Below are 17,410 nucleotides of genomic sequence, written 5' to 3'. Positions count from 1 at the left end.
AAGCACATTGACAAGAAACAGAGCAACATATCATTCAAGCTGTTCAACAACACAGAGCTGGAAAGGGCCCAAAAGAGAGCATCTACATCTGCTGAAGACACTGAAGATACCAAAGATATCCATGTCAAGAGACTAAGAAGATCTAATGTATGACCGGTCCAGTGATGTCACAACTGTGAACGAGGCCAGGCTTGATCTCTTTGCCAGAAAGCAAAGACGATATGACTTGATCCTGCCAACTCAAGCAGCACTCAAAGAGCATGCCAAACGTGCTTCTTATGAGGCTGGATACGTGTGGGGACAGGCATTGAAGCGACCTCCACAAATGCCGAGCCCATCTGACTGGGGATGGGTGGAACAGGACGAGAAGTGGAAAGTCTTCTGGACTCCACTTCCACCTATTGCGGAGAGTTGTTGGGAGTTGACCAATTGTGGGTGCACCAAGGCATGTACTGGAAGGTGTAAGTGCTTCAGATATGGACCCAGTTTCACATGCCTATGTAATTGCCCCTGCTAGAACCTATATTTGCATGTTTATTTTGCCAGAGTTATTCCCCGTTGTCCTCTGTGTTTTCAAGGGTAGGCCTATGGCTCGGCTTCCCCTCGCCACATCGGCGCATCATGTTTTACTTTGTATCTAGTCTATTACTGTGTAATTTTCAGTTGTTACTTTGTAACATTGCTTCCACTACCTTCCACTGCCATATCTAACAGTGAAGCACATTTTCAGTTTAGTTCCTTAATATAGTTTGTCATGGTTCCGTGGCTATTGCCATTCAGTGTTAGCCATTGCTCATAATTTTGGAGCACTGTCCGTTCAGCACCACAACTGTGCTTATCAGCACCACAACTGTGTTAATTTATTCATCTTATTTTTTGTTTCCCCACCCCTTAGTATCTATTTGACACATGTAATGGCTGTTAGTTTAAAAAAAAAAAGATATATATTATCCTCCCTTGTGACTGTTACCTTGTCGTGGTAAGGGAGCTTGTGTAAGCCTACCTCAGTGAACACTGAGAGCTATGCCGGTGGGAGGCAACTCCTGACAGGTTTTACCAAACTGGATAGCTTGTGGGCGAGGAGTCAGACAAAACACAGTCAAACAACCTCTCTTGACAGAGCTTTTTGAGGAACCCAATACATTTCTATGAGAAAAGGTATCATTTAAGGATCCACATGGCGCACGGCAGACATCTTGAAATTTCAAGTGGCTGTGGGCGGTTTCTTGTCAAATGACCTTTTGAGACGGCTCATGGCAATTTTCATGCTTGTATCACCAACTAAATGATTTCTTAAGCTTAACTGCTCCACTAAGGTGGTGGCCATCTTGAAAAATGGCCGCCATTTTGAAATTTCAAGTAGCTGTGGGTGACTTATTGTCAAATGACCCACAGAGACTGCTCATGCCAATTTTCATACTTGTATCACCAAATGAACCATTATATAACTTAAATGCTCCACTAAAGTGTCGGCCATCTTGAAAAATGGCCACCATCTTGAAATTTCAAGTAGCTGTGGGTGGCTTATTGTCAAGTGACCCACAGAGACTGCTCATGCCAATTTTCATGCTTGTATCACCAAATAAACCATCATATCACTTAACTGCCCACTAAGGTATCGGCCATCTTGAAAAATGGCCGCCATCTTGAAATTACAAATGGCTCAGACAATATTCTTGTCAAGTGACCCATGGAGACTGCTCATGCCAATTTTCACGCTTTTATCATCAACTGAAAGATTCTGCCAGAAAAAAGCATTTAGCCGCTCCACTAAGTAGATGCGTCTTCAGAGTGGTGTATTTGTTCCGTATCGGAGGACGTTCTAGTAGGCTCACCACTCTTCCCGCAGTTGAGCTGGTAAGGGACGTCACGACATGATAAAACTTTGTTTCGTCCACCGTTATGTCCTTGATGGCGAATTGAGCCTCCGCCTGTGCGAACCAAGCACTTGCGTTCCGTTCCCAAAAGTCGGGCAACTTTAGTGTAGCAGACATGTTCAGTAAACTCTGGAAACGTCCAAGAGTAAAAGGGGTCACCAATGTAGGAGTGCAGGCAGAGAAACGACGGAGATGTATTCCTCTTTGAAGAGCCAAGTAGCACTCCGTTTATTTCAAACGAAAAACAATAACAACAGACCTGTCGCGCAGGTAATTACGTCATCACCTCGGAGGTGTGCATTTTCTCTTAAAGGTAACAGCACAGGTTATGCATTTAAAGGAAATACTGCCTCTGGTAAAGTGGAACAAAACTAATGTAAACATTGTGAATTATAACTGTACTTAATGATTGTCCTGTGTGTGTATATCCACCACACAGTAGTATTTACATGTTTACTCACTCAACCAACTGTTGACACTAAATCAGGCTGAGGGACTTCAGCCTGATGTGTGTGTCTCCTGCACTTAAACGTGTAACAGCACGCTACAATGTGGACGAGAGATAACCCATGATTATCAATGAATTACAAATGTAAAGGTGTGATTGAAACATTTTCATGTCATGTCACTAATTTTTCCACTACTTCATCTAAACTGACCTGTAGGCTACTGTTTTAAGTGAAAAGGCCACATGATGAACTGATGTCTTTGCTGGCGCTTGAAATACAGAGACTGTTGCAGGTGTCATGGCAGGTTTAGGGACATCAGGGACATCAGTATGCGTGTCTTTTACACCCAGCTGACTCACAGCATGCTGCAATAGGCTCTATGCACAGCAGCCATATTATCACTTCCTTCACAGGTGTTACCAATGATACTAATGAAGGCTCTGTTCCATTTAGTGTAGCACAGTGGTTTCCACGACCCCCATAACTCTGAGTGTACAAATGGAACCAAATTTACGGGTCCATTTGGTTCCATTTGTACACTCTCAGAGTTAAACACCCGTAAGGGGCCATTTGGAAGCCCATGAGGGTCCCTGGACCCCCAACTTTACACCCACTGGTGTAGCAGAGTGTTTCCAGTGAGCCAACATGCACAACATCAGCACCCTGACTCTGTTTGACCATGAATGGAACAGAGCCTTCATTAGTATCATTGGTAACACCTGTGAATGTCTTCACAATATGGCTGCTGTGAATAGAGCCAATATGGACAGGAGATGGGGTCACTTGAACAAAATATGATCAAATAACATCACACATTTGATCTTTGTTTAAGCATAATTTTACACTTATCCAAAAGAATGAGTGTGCCATCAAAACAGTTGAAACCTACATCTAGCACTTGTTATTCATTTGAGCAATTACTGTATGAATAGGCATGGCATTCTATTGTTTTATAACACAAGCTAAATATTCAAATGCAAATGTTGTACTTACAACTCAAAATTATGTCACAGCTAGATAAACTTTGACACCACCCACACTTAAAGTGAATCACTAAACTTTCCCTGGGGAGATACAGGGATTTAAGGTACTGTAGGTGGTCTTAGGGATATGTATGTAGCTCCACCAGAGCAAGTACCACGCTAAATATGTATGGTGATAATTAAAAAGAGAGATATCGTCAGTGGTGTAAAGTAACTAAGTACATTTACTCTCTAAGTAAGTACTGTAGTTAAGTACAATTTTGAGGTATTTTTTTTACTTTAGACGAAACAATACAGTGCTTTTACCTCCACACTATTAAAGGGACTACAGCATGAATTTGAACTTTTCGTTCTTTTTTGTGTGTTTTTGGTCTCCCCTACCTCTCTTCTATCCCAAAAAATACCCCAGTTGGAGCACTCGGGCTTTCACAGCATACCTGGGGTTTTATGTAAATCTCAAAACAGGCCAAACTGATTTGGCCCCGAAAGTGACGTCACTAGCGGTACAATCCCTCCCGTTTTTCAGTTCCAACATAGAAAAAAAAAGTAAGTTTTTTTTTCTTTTCTTTTTTTTTTACTTTTTCCACTCAGAACCAGGAGATAACATGCATACAAACTGTCTCAATAGCGCAACGTGCAAATCAGGACAATGTGGTATTGCAGGTGAAAGTGCTTTATAAGCCAGAGAGAAGTTAGTTGGAATGAGTATATCTGAGGCTTGATTTAGGCTCAAACCTTTTGAAAAATGTTTGGGGGACATAAACAATATGATATTAAGTAATACATATGTTTTTTTAAATTCATGGTGTAGATCCTTTAAAACCATTAGCTATTTAAAATACAGGCCTATATCACGTGCACGAAACGCTATCCAACAATACAATATTTATTGCCCGGGTACTTAACTCGCCCTGTCGGTGGGACCCTCCCCCGGAGTCTGAGCTCGTGACGTAGTCCCACTCCCCGGGGAGATGCTAGCTGGACAACGTGACGGTGCGGACAATGTTCACTCTGTGCCGGACAGCTCGCACAGACAGCAGGTCGGCGGAGCAAAGCGAACGCACACTCTGCTACAGTTCCCACCTATCTAACTACAGGAGACCGTAAATGTAGTCTCACCCTCCTGCTAACACAAAGCCAGCTAGCTCCCCCTCGCTAACTGTCAAAATCCGCCCAAAAAACGCTGTCTATGTCTGTGTAGTGGAACGCAGTGAGCATGGGATTGAACCCGAGGCTCCCACTCGCCATGCAGTCCGACGTGTTACCAGTCATGCCAATAGGGCTGAGCTCGATTGGCAGGTCTGTTGCACGCCGGTTCTTGGCTAATTTGACTGTGGGGGCTACAATCACCCCCCCGATCTTTGGAGCGCGTCCTCGCACTTCACACTTCACGCCGCGGACCACCGTACACAACGTTCCTCATGTCCCTCACGCGAGGACATTACGCTCCTCATCCTGCCGACTACGCCAGATTGTAGTGGAACGCAGTGAGCTGGGATTGAACCCGAGGCTCCCACTCGCCAGTCCGAAGTGTTACCAGTCATGCCAATAGGGCTGAGCCCGATTGGCAGGTCTGTTGCATGCCGGTTCTTGTCTAATTTGACTGTGGGGGCTACATCTGGATCCCAGGCTAATGCCCAAGTCCGTCTGTTTTATAGTGTCGGCGTCCTCTCCCCACCTGACACCAATGCAATCAATCACTGCGTCCCCGTTCATCTTCCACACCTGCATTCATCAATTCTGAGTCCGTGCTCCACCGCACGGACTTGTGCGGTGGAGCATGAGTCCGTTTAAAAAGACATCTTTTTCGCTTTTTGAAAATACATATTTTTTTAAACGACATATTTATCGCTATTGTGATCGTGAATGGCCCTTTAAGCAATAATAATAACAAATATAGCTGCAAGCAGCGATAATACAGGGCCAGACATGGAAACTAGAGAGAGAGAGAGAGAGAGAGAGAGAGAGAGAGAGAGAGACTGAATAGATTGATGAGAGAGAGAGAGAGAGAGCGCCATGGAAACGGAATAGATTGAAGAGAGACATGGAAACGGAATAGATTGATGAGAGAGAGAGATGAAAACAGAATGGATTGATTGGACATCTCAACCTATTGCCATTAACAGGAATCGAACTCTCAACCTTCGGACTAATAGGCTGCGACACTACCTATAGTGCTATAGCTTTGTCCAAGCTGATGTTGTCTGTTGAAGATTATAAACTCTTGCCTTCTGTCATGAACCAAGCCAACACTAAGATCACTCGTTCACAAACCATTTACCAATAGAGAAATTGTATGTCTCCTCGCAACCGAAAACAGTGAAAGCAGCCGATCTACAAGCTCAGAAACACGTTGCTATCTGAAAGGTTTTGAGATTGTAGATCGGCTATTTTCAGAATGAAGTATGTCATACGTTGAAAAACGTACTCTCAAATATGCATTTCAGGTTATCTTTACCATTTGCACATGTATTCATTGATACAGTCATGTTGTTTGCAATTCAACTTACATGAAGTCTGCAAGTGAGGCTTGAACTAACGACCTTGATATTGTGAGGCACTCATTTAAGGGAGACGCCATTGGACCAACAGACAAGGAACTCTGAAAAAGGAGATCACACAGATGATACAGTTTCACGCAAATAGCTGAAAAATCCTGGGTTTAAGTGTTTTTCAAACTGCTCAAAATTGCGGACAATCTAAGGGCGGAGCTTACTGGTCAAAGCGATAGATGTGTTCCTCATGTGTCAAGGCACACGTGTAAGCAAGTTTCACGACTTTCGGCCAAACGAGGCATGACTTTTGCCTGTTTAAAGTTTGCATTTTCAAAAAATTGCTATAGCGCCCCCCTTTGGCCAATTGGAGTGAGATTGGTTTCAGTGATATTTGGAATGACTCTCTACATTACTGCAACGTTTCAAAGAAATATGAGTCTTGCATGTATGTGTTAGGGGCAGATGAATAATTTTCATAAAACTGCAATAGTTAAAATCTATGGAATCCTGGGATTTTGGAGCAATCTGCACGAAATGTTTAACACTTGAACTTTGGACCTCTGCCGACATAATGATGGGAGCGGATTTTCCATAAGTGAAAAAATGCAGAAGTTAGGAGCCAATGGCTGTTTTTCATATAATTCAAAATGGTGGGCGATCTAAAGGTCAGAGGTCAAAAGTCAGACCACAAAAGTTGTCAGGCATGAAGAGACGCATGTGTGTATTGAAGTTTCATGGTTGTACGTCAAACAGGGCATGAGTTGTACCTGTTCAAAGTTGGCACTTTCAATTGAGTGCTATAGCGCCACCCTTTGACGAATGAGTGTGAGAATTATTTCTTGGTAGTTTTTCATGAGCATCTACCATATGGCCAAGTTTCGTAAAAAGCGTATGCACGGTTAAGCCAGAACTGGCAAAAACAAGTATTTTTCAAACTGCTCAAAATTGCGGAAAATCTAAGGGCAGAGCTTAATGGTCAAATCGATACGTGTGTTCCTCATGAGTCAAGGCACATGTGTAAGCAAGTTTCACGACTTTCGGCCAAACGAGGCATGACTTATGCCTGTTTAAATTCTGCATTTTCAAAAAATTGCTATAGCGCCCCCCTTTGGCCAATTGGAGTAAGATTGGTTTCAGTGATATTTGTAATGACCCTGTACATTTCTGCAAAGTTTCAAAGAAATGTGAGTCTGCATGTATGTTTTAGGCGCAGATGAATAATTTTCATGAAACTGCAATAGTTAAAATCTATGGAATCCTAGGATTTTGGCGCAATCTGCACGAAACGTTTAACACTTGAACTTTGGACCTCTGCCGACATAATGTTGGGAGCGGATTTTCCATAAGTGAAAAAATGAAGTTAGGAGCCAATGACTGTTTTTCATATATAATAATTCAAAATGGTGGGAGAGGTCAAAAGTCAGAGTGTGAAAGTTGTTCAGCATGAGGAGACGCATATGTGTATCCAAGTTTCATGGCTGTAGGTCAAACAGGGCATGAGTTGTACCTGTTCAAAGTTGGCATTTTCAATTGAGTGCTATAGCGCCACCTTTGGACGAAAGATTGTGAGAATTATTTTTTGATCGTTTTTCATGACCATCTACCATATGGCCAAGTTTCGTAAAAAGCGACAGCACGGTTCAGCCAGAACTGCGAAAAGTGGCAGAAGAAGAAGAAGAAGAAGAAGAAGACAGAATACTGCCAATAACAAAACAGGTCCAGAGCTGAGCTCTGGCCCTGTAAATACAATTCATAATAAATATGTTGTTCTAACTGACGTGGAAGGTACAATTCACAGTTGTGTGTGAAAGTGATGGTGGTGGTGTGTGTGTGTGTGTGTGTGTGTGTGTGTGTGTGTGTGTGTGTGTGTGTGTGTGTGTGTGTGTGTGTGTGTGTGTGTGTGTGTGTGTGTGTGTGTGTGTGTGTGTGTGTGTGTGTGTGTGTGTGTATTGGGGGGGGGGGGGGGGTTTATGAATATTGAACTAATGAAAGATATTAACAAGAGCTTGTGACAAAATAATAACTGGTTCCATTGGAACACAGGTTATCCTTATTTTACATTTTCTGTAAAGTAACTTACGAGGTTTCCACATGACAGAGATGATATCTGTTGCTCACAAAGCTGTGTCACTCGACCACAGTGGCTTCCTGTCTGTCTGTGTGGTTTCGATACGAAACGGTTCATCCTGTAAAACATCGACTGATGTTAACACCGCCTTCATACATGCTGCTTTAACAGTGTCATCATAAAGTAGCCTATTACACCGCCTACAAGCTGTCTGATGCATTTCCGTATCGATAGAGAACACAGTATGTTTTACATTTCTTCTATATTTTAGCGGCTAACTTCACCAGAAGTTGTCTTTGGACATGGCTGCTAAAACTCCTAAAAAGCTCATCTTAGACGCTCTTAAGGATTTGGGCAGGTCTGAGATGGAGGAATTCTGCAGCGTTTTGCTTGATCTCAGAGAAGAACCACGCATTTATAAATGTGACATCGAGGATAAGAGTAGAATACAGATTACTGATCAATTAGTTGAAACTTTCACTGAGGACGGAGCCATGGAAGTAACACTGAAGATTATGAAAGAGATCGACTGCAACAATATTACCAAGGATCTGGGTACGTTTTTATCTTAATAGAATAATTTGTGTAGGCAGTGATGTTTGATCATTTTGAACATTTTAAAAATAATCTTGAAAGTATTGGAAAATGTTGAATAATTTGTTTTGTTTTTATTTTAACACAAATCTTCTCTTCTGGGGGTCCCTGGCACAACATATTTTTAGATTGGGGTCCGCGGCCAAATACATATCAATTTGGGGGTCCTTGACATGCAAAATTTTGAGAACCACTGAAATATTCTATGGACCTTTGCGACTTGCTTAGAATACAAAAAAAAAAAAATTGACCATAATTTACATACCACTGTATACTTATAGTTATAAGCATTCATAAATATTCCTAATGCTTTGTAATGATAATCATAACTAATATGTTATGATCATCATCATATTACAGTAGTTATTAGCAGTAGCGGCTGGTGGTGATTTTGGAATGGAGGGCTTAGAAATCCATCATACTCTAGGCTTACAGTGTAGGTTACCTATAGTTCACCCTGCAGCAACAGCATCACGTTCCAGATACCAGTTGCAGTAATGACACTACAGTTGGCCTGTACTTGGTTATAGCAAATGCTTCACAACAACACAAGTACCCACAACAAAACAGGGGTTCCACTGCTCCGGTTAACGTTGTTTGTATGTGCAGATAGCTGCTCTTATTATCATTATTATTAGGAATGGTGGCAATATTAATAATGTAATAATAGATCTGCTATTAGCCTGCACTTAATACAAAATAAGACCAGAACCAGACAATGAATTAAAAGGTTTGATTATTACAGTCTGCTTGAGGTGTAATGTAGCTTTAAAGCAATGGCAGGCTACGTATATACTGAAACTCATCTTCTCTACGCACACACACACACACACACACACACACACACACACACACACACACACACACACACACACACACACACACACACACACACACACACACACACACAGTGGCAAAGTGGCACAGCCTCTCCCTCTCTATCTCTCTCTAACACACACAGCCTCTCTCTCTATCTATCTGTCTCACACACAGCCTCTCTCTCACACACACACACACACACACACACACACACACACACACACACACACACACACACACACACACACACACACACACACACACACACACACACACACACAGCACCAATTTCACACACCATCCATCTCTCTGGCTGTGTTGCCGGTCGGTGGTAGCCTACTCATCAACTTGACTAACTTTCCCCAAAATTGACAGCTTGAGGCCATTTCCAATAAGATTAAAGCAGCGATAATGAAATTATGAAAATTCACAATACCTTTCTGGTCCAAGCCGTGTCTACCCCAAAAAGCAAGCGCGGGAAACAAAACAGCGTCCCCAATCTCTTGACTTGTATGTTTTCCTTCACGGACATGAGCCAAAGTAAGCTGATTTTGGCTGTAAAGAATTACCCCATTTTGACATACAGTATATTGTGTTTTGCTTGTAACTATTTGATGCTGTTGCTGCTCTAGGTTCCACCAGCATATAAAATAATCTTTTCTAAAACATTTTAATCATAATTTATCATCTTTAATCTATAAGATGGGCACCACTAGCCCATTCATCCCAGCCGGCCCTGCATATACAGTATCATCTCCTCCATCGCATAACAACTTATTAGTTATGTGTTATGATAATGCATTTCATAATGATAAGTGTAGAAATTACATTTCTGCAGGTGTTGGCAAGAAAGTTTTTTGTTGTCTTACATAGATTTATTTAAAGCACTCAATGACCACTTATAGTGACTTATAATCACCTATAACGTTACGGTATAACATTATAACAGTAATTGAAATTCATTATAACGTTATAATAATGGATTACAACTATGACAATTAAAATACATTATGATCCTGGCCATAAAAAACAATAACAAAGTATTAATCATAAAATAGTTCTGTTTGTGAATGACCAGCAATTATGAAGGATTATGATACTTAACTTTATAAGTCATTACACATTAGCCAATATGTACAAGCTCACAATGCCCTCAATCGCAATGTGTTGTGGGCTTGTAGATCTGCTATTTTCACATTATTATTTTCTTTTTCAGTTTTTAAATGTAATTGTTGCAATTATTGCAATTACTTCCAGGTATTATTCATATTTATGCAGTTTGTTATGATGTTATGATTATTATCTTCCTTCCTACAGAACAAGCAGTCAACCTGAAGAACCAACTGGAGTCTGACCTCAAGTCTCTACAGGTCACCAGTGACAAATATGAAGAGTTTCAACAGACATACAACACAGTGATTGAACACAACAAGAAGAAGGTGGAGACCACAGAGAAGCAGATCAGAGCAGAGATTGAAAAGCTCCACCAGTTCCTGAGAGACGAAGAGAAGACCAGACTGAAAGCTCTGAGGAAGGAAGAGAAGAAGAAAGCAGAGACTGTCAACAGAAAGATGGAGAAAATTCAGGAGAAGATCTCATCTCTATCAGACAACATCTCTGCTGTCGAACAAGAGCTGCAGAAATCTATTCGTCACAGAGTCCAGTGTCCAGTGTCAGAACCACAGCTGGTGTCAGGAGTGATGATAGACGTGTCCAAACACCTGGGAAACCTGACCTACAGAGTCTGTGAGAAGATGAAGGAGAAGGTCAAGTTCACTCCTGTCATTCTGGACCCAAACACAGCATACCCCGATCTATGTCTGTCTGAAGACCTGACCAGTGTGAGACGTAGACGCAAGACAGCAAATTCCGGGATGTTTTTGTCTTCTTCTTATTTGCTTCCTGACAACCCAGAGAGGTTCACTAAGCATGCCAGTGTTCTGGGTTCAGAGGGTTTCAGTTCAGGAAAACACAGCTGGGAGGTGGAAGTGGGAGTCCATCCCAACTGGGCTATAGGTTTGGTTAAAGAGTCTGTTGACAGGAAGGGAGCGATAACTTACACACCAGAACATGGAGTATGGTGTTTACGTCAGAAGGATGGGCAGTATAGTTATGGGTTTCAAAGTAAAATCTCAGTCATTCTCAGGAATCCTCAGAGGATCAGAGTCCAGTTGGACTATGACGGAGGGAAGGTGTCCTTCTACGACCCTGAAGACATGACTCAAATCTACACTCATGAACACACTTTCACTGAGAAACTCTATCCTTATTTCTATATTGGAGAATCTACCATTGATATCAAAGTCTGTCAAGTAGAGTCATCTGTCCCAATGTGAAGAAACCATTTCATTGATTTTAAATGGATTTAGTTTATTGTTTATTGTTCATTAAGGATCACCATTAGTCTACGGCGCCGTAGTGGAGAGTATTCTTCCTGGGGTCCAGGCAAAACAAACAAACACCACTATACAAATCATAAAATGCAGTGCAACATAATCAATGTTAGTGAACAAAAACACAAACTTAGAGAACACAATTTACATTAACCGAAAAAATAAATAATAATAATAACAATCTAATTTAATCTAATTTCCTTTCTGGCTATTGCTTCCTTAAGTTTATTTTTGAAACCAAATGTATTTCTTGTTCGAGTCAAATGTGGGGGGAGCACATTCCAGTATGCAATGGCTCTGTACATTACTGTTTTCTTAAGTGCATTGATTCTGGCCAGAGGTTAAGTAAAGTGACCATTTAGTGCTAGTATTATAACCATGTCTTTCATTGGCAGGTAATAGCCGTAAAAACAAACTGAAGAGTTTTTGTGAGAAATACACATTCTTTAAAAACAGAATAAGGCTGCATGCCAGCTTTTCATCCAACCTCATCCATGACAGCCTGGCATGCATAGCATCCACACTACTAAGTGCTAGTCTTGCCGCTCTGTTCTGAGCAAGCTGAAGTTTATCAAGTTCTTGCTTTGATGCACTAAACCAGATAACAGGACAGTAGTACAGTATCATTTTTGTGTAAGTTAGCAGATGAGCACTCCTTCTAATGGCATAGATGCCATTACTCATTCTCATTCTCATACTCATTACTCTGGCTTCCCGTTACTTTCCGGACCGAATACAAGATATCCCTGTTGACTCATCAGTGCATCCACGGCAACGCTGCTTCCTACCTCAAGAAATAGGCTCTATGCACAGCAGCCATATTGGAAAGAAATTGGGCCTCTTCTTACTTCCTTCACAGGTGTTACCAATGATGCTAATAAAGGCTCTGTTCCATTCTGGTCAGGGTGCTGATAACGTGCATGTTGGCTCACTAGAAACACTCCATTTTGGTTCCCAAATGGCCCCTTATGGTGGGTGTCTAACTCTCAGAGTTATGGGGGTCCTTGAAAATAAGACAACCGCTATGCCACACTAAATGGAACAGAGCCTAAATTACTATCATTGGTAACAGCTTTTTTGTGTGTACTTGATAACATCGCACCCACAAAGGTGGTGAGGGTCAAAGCAAGCACAGAACCTTGGATGAAGGGTGATATTTTGAATACCATCAAACTCAGGAACAAAAGCTTCTCCGAGTTCAGAAAAAACAAAAGTGAGGAGCTACTTGAAAAGTGCAGAAAACTACGAAACGTAGTTACTAATTTGATCAGAAATGCCAAAAAGAATTTCTTAAATGAGAACATAGAGGCTAACAAAAGCCACCCACAAAAACTGTGGGAGGCACTAAAACAATTAGGCTGCAACGGAAAAATTCAGACAAAATCTACAAACATTTGCATTATTTCAAGTGGCTCGCTCACTCAGGGCCGGCGCACCCATAGAGGCGACCTAGGCGGCCGCCTAGAGCGGCAGTTGGAGAGGCGGCAAAAAAAACTCGGGGAAAAAAAATAAAAAAATAAATAAATAAATAAAAAAATAAAAAGTCGGCGGCGGAAAAAAGTGTCGGCCAACCAGTTTTTCGAAAATTGGCCTATTGGTGAAGAATGTCTTAATCACATTCTTCATCATCATCAGGGGTGTGCGTTCGAAAATACAGCACTGAGCGCACTGGCCAATACAAACTAATAGGCGAGTGTGCTCAGTGCTCCTGCTCCGGTGCGTAATTTCCAAACGCACCCCAGGAATGAATGTGCCAATCGCTGTCCCTGAAGCCGCTTTGGGGGAGGGAGGGCCCCCAAGTGACGCCCCAGTACACACACACACACACACACACACACACACACACACACAGACACACCCACCCAGTGACCCATGACAGAAGTAAACAGGAAGCGCAGGACAGGACAGATACTAGTCATTCATTAAGCAAATATGTCAAAAAGACCAAGTTTATCAGGCTGTGAGTACAAAAAGAGGCGGCAATTGAAGGAGCAAGCATTCCAAAAACAGAGGGGTTCATTTTAAAGTATATTGATCCCCGGACCGGGAGCAAGGAGAAGGAGTCAGACACAGTTTCTGACGAGGCCGCTGGCTGCAGTCACACAGGTACAGCTACCTCATCTCCTCCTGGGGTGCTGTATGACATTGCATCCATCAAGGAGAAAAACAGAAATGACGTTCTCCTATGCAAGTCACTGGAAAAAGCCCTGACACACAACGCATCCAGAGATATTGATGGGGAAGAACTTTTCGCAGAGTTAACTGGTCTGAGTAGACGTCTCACAGCTGCAACTAAACCATTAGATGCACTCAAGTACATTTGTGACAGTGTGACGGAATCATCTTTCCCCAATGCCTTTATAGCATTAAGAGTGCTTCTCACCCTCCCCGTGTCCATTGCTACTGGGGAACGAAGCATCTCAAAATTGAAAATAATTAAAAACTACCTCCGTAGTACAATGAAGCAAGACAGACTTAATGGACTGGCAACGATCTCCATAGAGCACGAATTGGCACAGAAGATTGACATTGAGGATGCGATTAGGAGCTTTGCTTCCATGAAGGCCCGCCAAGTTCATTTCTGAAAGGTAAGGCCCATTTATAGCTTTATAATTTGCTGTGGTTGTCGAGTTGCTGACTGCTGCCTGCTGCTGCAGATGTGTTAGTGTGTTTAATGAGAACACATGAGAAAGTCGGCCGGCCCGTGCGTCATGACTGTTAATGTTAGAACCAGTAATTTTAATTATTATTCAGAGTGGTTGGTACTCTATTAATTTATGGATAATTATTGCTGGTTAGTTTTGTGTCCCTTTCTGTGTACAATTACAATACTGTCGCTTGGCTACCTAGGCTGTTTCAGGACTATGGACAGCGCCACTTGTAATGTGTAGACTGTAGTAGTGTGTGTGTGTGTGTGTGTGTGTGTGTGTGTGTGTGTGTGTGTGTGTGTGTGTGTGTGTGTGTGTGTGTGTGTGTGTGCGCATCGAAAACAGACTTAACCTTTAGTTCAGTTTGGTGGTTATATTACAGTACGGTTATAAATACTGTACAACTTTTTCCCCCACCCCCTCCCCCACTGTAAATCTACAGACTGGAAGAGAGAAGGGAATGCAGAGTCGGAGAGACAGACAGAGAGAGAGAGAGAGAGAGAGAGAGAGAGAGAGACCGTTTCTACCCTCCACCCGACAAAATCGTTCACAAATTAAAACATTATATAGGCTAATAGCGTTCTGCTTGCAATGATAGTAGGAATTCCAATCTTATGTCTGTCTTCTTAATAAATGCCTAATTTGAAACAGTATGCCCTATGTTGTTATTTAATATTTCTGACGCTATTGTATGTCTCCTTCTGATAATAAATCGATAATAATTTGATAATAAATCGGTAAAATCAGGTAAAAATAAGAATTAAATAACATAACCCTAACCTAACCCTAACCCTAACCCTAAAACCGAAATAAAGTAACCAAAGACACAAAAAAAAGTATTATAATCCGCCCATAACCGCGTATAGGGGGCGCATCAAATGAATCTCGCCTAGAGCGGCGATCAGCCCTCCACAGGCCCTGCGCTCACTTCCGACAAGCAATTGGTAGCGGACTGTTTTAACAGTTTCTTCACCACAGTTGCAACCCAGTTGGTAAGCAAACTCCCTCAGCATTCAGGTCTGTATGGCCCCGACCACATTCAAGCTCACTATGAGAAACTAGGGGCTAAAAAAGATTCTTTCTCTTTCAAACCTGTTTTGACTGTTGATGTGCAAAAAAAACTCCTCGCCCTACAGCCAAACAAGGCCACCGGCCTTGACAACATCCCCACCAGATTCCTCAGAGACGCAGCGGTCTCCATTGCTCCCTTAGTAGCCCATATTACAAACTTATCCATAAGTCAGTGTCATGTCCCACAAGAATTCAAGTTGGCAAGAGTAATCCCTCTATTTAAAAAAGGAAGCAAACTAGATCCTGGCAACTATAGGCCTGTTTCCATCCTTTGTTCCATCTCAAAGGTTATAGAGCGATCAATCCAAGAACAAATCAACAGCTACCTCAGCGAGCGTAAGCTGTTGTTTGAATTCCAATCGGGCTTCAGAACATCCCGCTCCACTGACACATGCCTACTGTACTTGACCGATCACATCAAACGTGAGGTAGACTCGGGCAAATACTGCGGCATGGTCATGCTGGACCTCCAAAAGGCATTTGACACTGTAAACCACGAAATTCTACTTGATAAGCTGAGGGCGATTGGTTTTGATTGCACATCACTAAATTGGATGAGATCTTACTTGGAGGGTAGAGAACAAGTGGTTGACATCAACGGAACCATGTCCTCATCCCTCCCGGTGAGCTGCGGGGTTCCTCAAGGCAGCATTCTAGGGCCGTTACTGTTTCTTCTATACATTAACGACATGAATGCTGCCTGTAACTGCAAACTGTTCCTGTTCGCTGATGACTCGGCACTCCTGATTTCGGGTGAGGACAAGTTGCAAGTCGAGGAAGCTCTCAGCTCTGAACTCTCAAAAATCCGTACCTGGCTTACCGATAACAAACTGTCACTACACCTTGGGAAAACCGAATCCATCCTATTTGGGACCAAACATTCCCTCAGTAAAATGAAGGTAAATGACTTCAAGGTCAAAGTCGATGACACAATCATCACTAGCAAAGAAGAGATTACCTATTTGGGATGTATTCTTGACAAACACCTGACAGGTGAAAGCATGGCAACAAAGGTGTTCAAAGGAGTAAACCAGAGAACCAGATTTATGGGCAGAGTTTCCTCTTTTGTCAACCCTCAGGCACTCAGGACCCTCTCTGGGGCCCTGATTCAGCCCCTTTTGGACTATGCTAGCTCCTCTTGGTACTCCAACACCTCAGTGTCACTGAAGACTAAGCTTCAAACCTCCCAAAACAAACTGATTCGACTACTTCTCGGACTGGGGCCCATGACCCACCTCTCTCCCACTCACTTTGCCAGCCTAGGCTGGCTCAGGGTGGAAGACAGGGTTATACAATTAAAAATGGGACTGGTCTTCAAAATTGTAAATGCAGATTTGCCCGAAATGCCCCCTATACCTGCATATCTGTATAAGTACCTCGAAAAAGTTAGTGACACCCACAGTCACAAAACTAGAGGGAGCGTAAACAACAATCTGGTAACACCCACCCATAAAACAAACATGGGCAAATTCTCCTTCTATAGCACTGCCACCAAGGAATGGAATAGTCTAACCCCATCCCTCAAAAAATGCAGTTCGCTGGGCTCATTCAAAACAGCCCTAAAAACTCATCTTTCTGGAGGCCTAAAGAGGAGCTAGTACCAGTTTCCCTGTAGACAGACGACCCCCCCCTTCCCCTTTTTTTTGTACATACTTTTTATTTTATTTTATAATGTGTTTTTTTGTATTATATTTCATTATTTTCTCATGCCTTTTTTGTACATAATGGTATATATTTTTTTCCCTCTGTATTCTTATGTTGATTTTTGAACTGTTTGGTTGCTACTATATATGTCTATGAAATTAATTCAAGGACCCCAACGGAAACAAGCCCGGAAGGACTTTTTTGGCCGGACCTTTTAGACAAAAGCATTATAAATGTAACTGTGTTGTTTTACATTCTTTTGCCTAATAAAAATTTCAATCAATCAATCAATCAACACCTGCGAAGGAAGTAAGGAAGGGGCCCAATTCATTCCCAATATGGCTGCTGTGCATAGAGCCTATTAGTCTC

At 42.1% G+C, this 17,410-nt stretch overlaps 1 protein-coding gene across 1 annotated transcript; it reads left to right on the top strand.

Moving 5' to 3' along the window:
• Positions 1 to 8,112: 8,112 nt before the first annotated feature.
• LOC311057683 (zinc-binding protein A33-like) lies at positions 8,113 to 12,653 on the top strand. Its single transcript, XM_084074709.1, has 2 exons — positions 8,113 to 8,427; positions 10,603 to 12,653. Exons 1-2 carry the CDS (start codon positions 8,175 to 8,177, stop codon positions 11,619 to 11,621), a joined length of 1,272 nt encoding a protein of 423 aa, XP_083930835.1. The 5' UTR covers positions 8,113 to 8,174; the 3' UTR covers positions 11,622 to 12,653.
• The last annotated feature ends 4,757 nt before the right edge of the window (positions 12,654 to 17,410 follow it).

This window comes from Gymnoscopelus microlampas (assembly GCF_963454915.1).
Source record: "Gymnoscopelus microlampas genome assembly, chromosome: 12".
NCBI lineage: Eukaryota > Metazoa > Chordata > Actinopteri > Myctophiformes > Myctophidae > Gymnoscopelus > Gymnoscopelus microlampas.
This window is presented reverse-complemented; position numbering and strand designations above follow the sequence as displayed.

Excerpts from the sequence above, each read along its gene's own strand:
- LOC311057683 (XM_084074709.1), top strand. The coding sequence starts at position 8,175 with ATGGCTGCTAAAACTCCTAAAAAGCTCATCTTAGACGCTCTTAAGGAT. Across the intron at positions 8,428-10,602 it reads CAATATTACCAAGGATCTGG|AACAAGCAGTCAACCTGAAG; the intron begins GTACGTTTTTAT and ends TCCTTCCTACAG.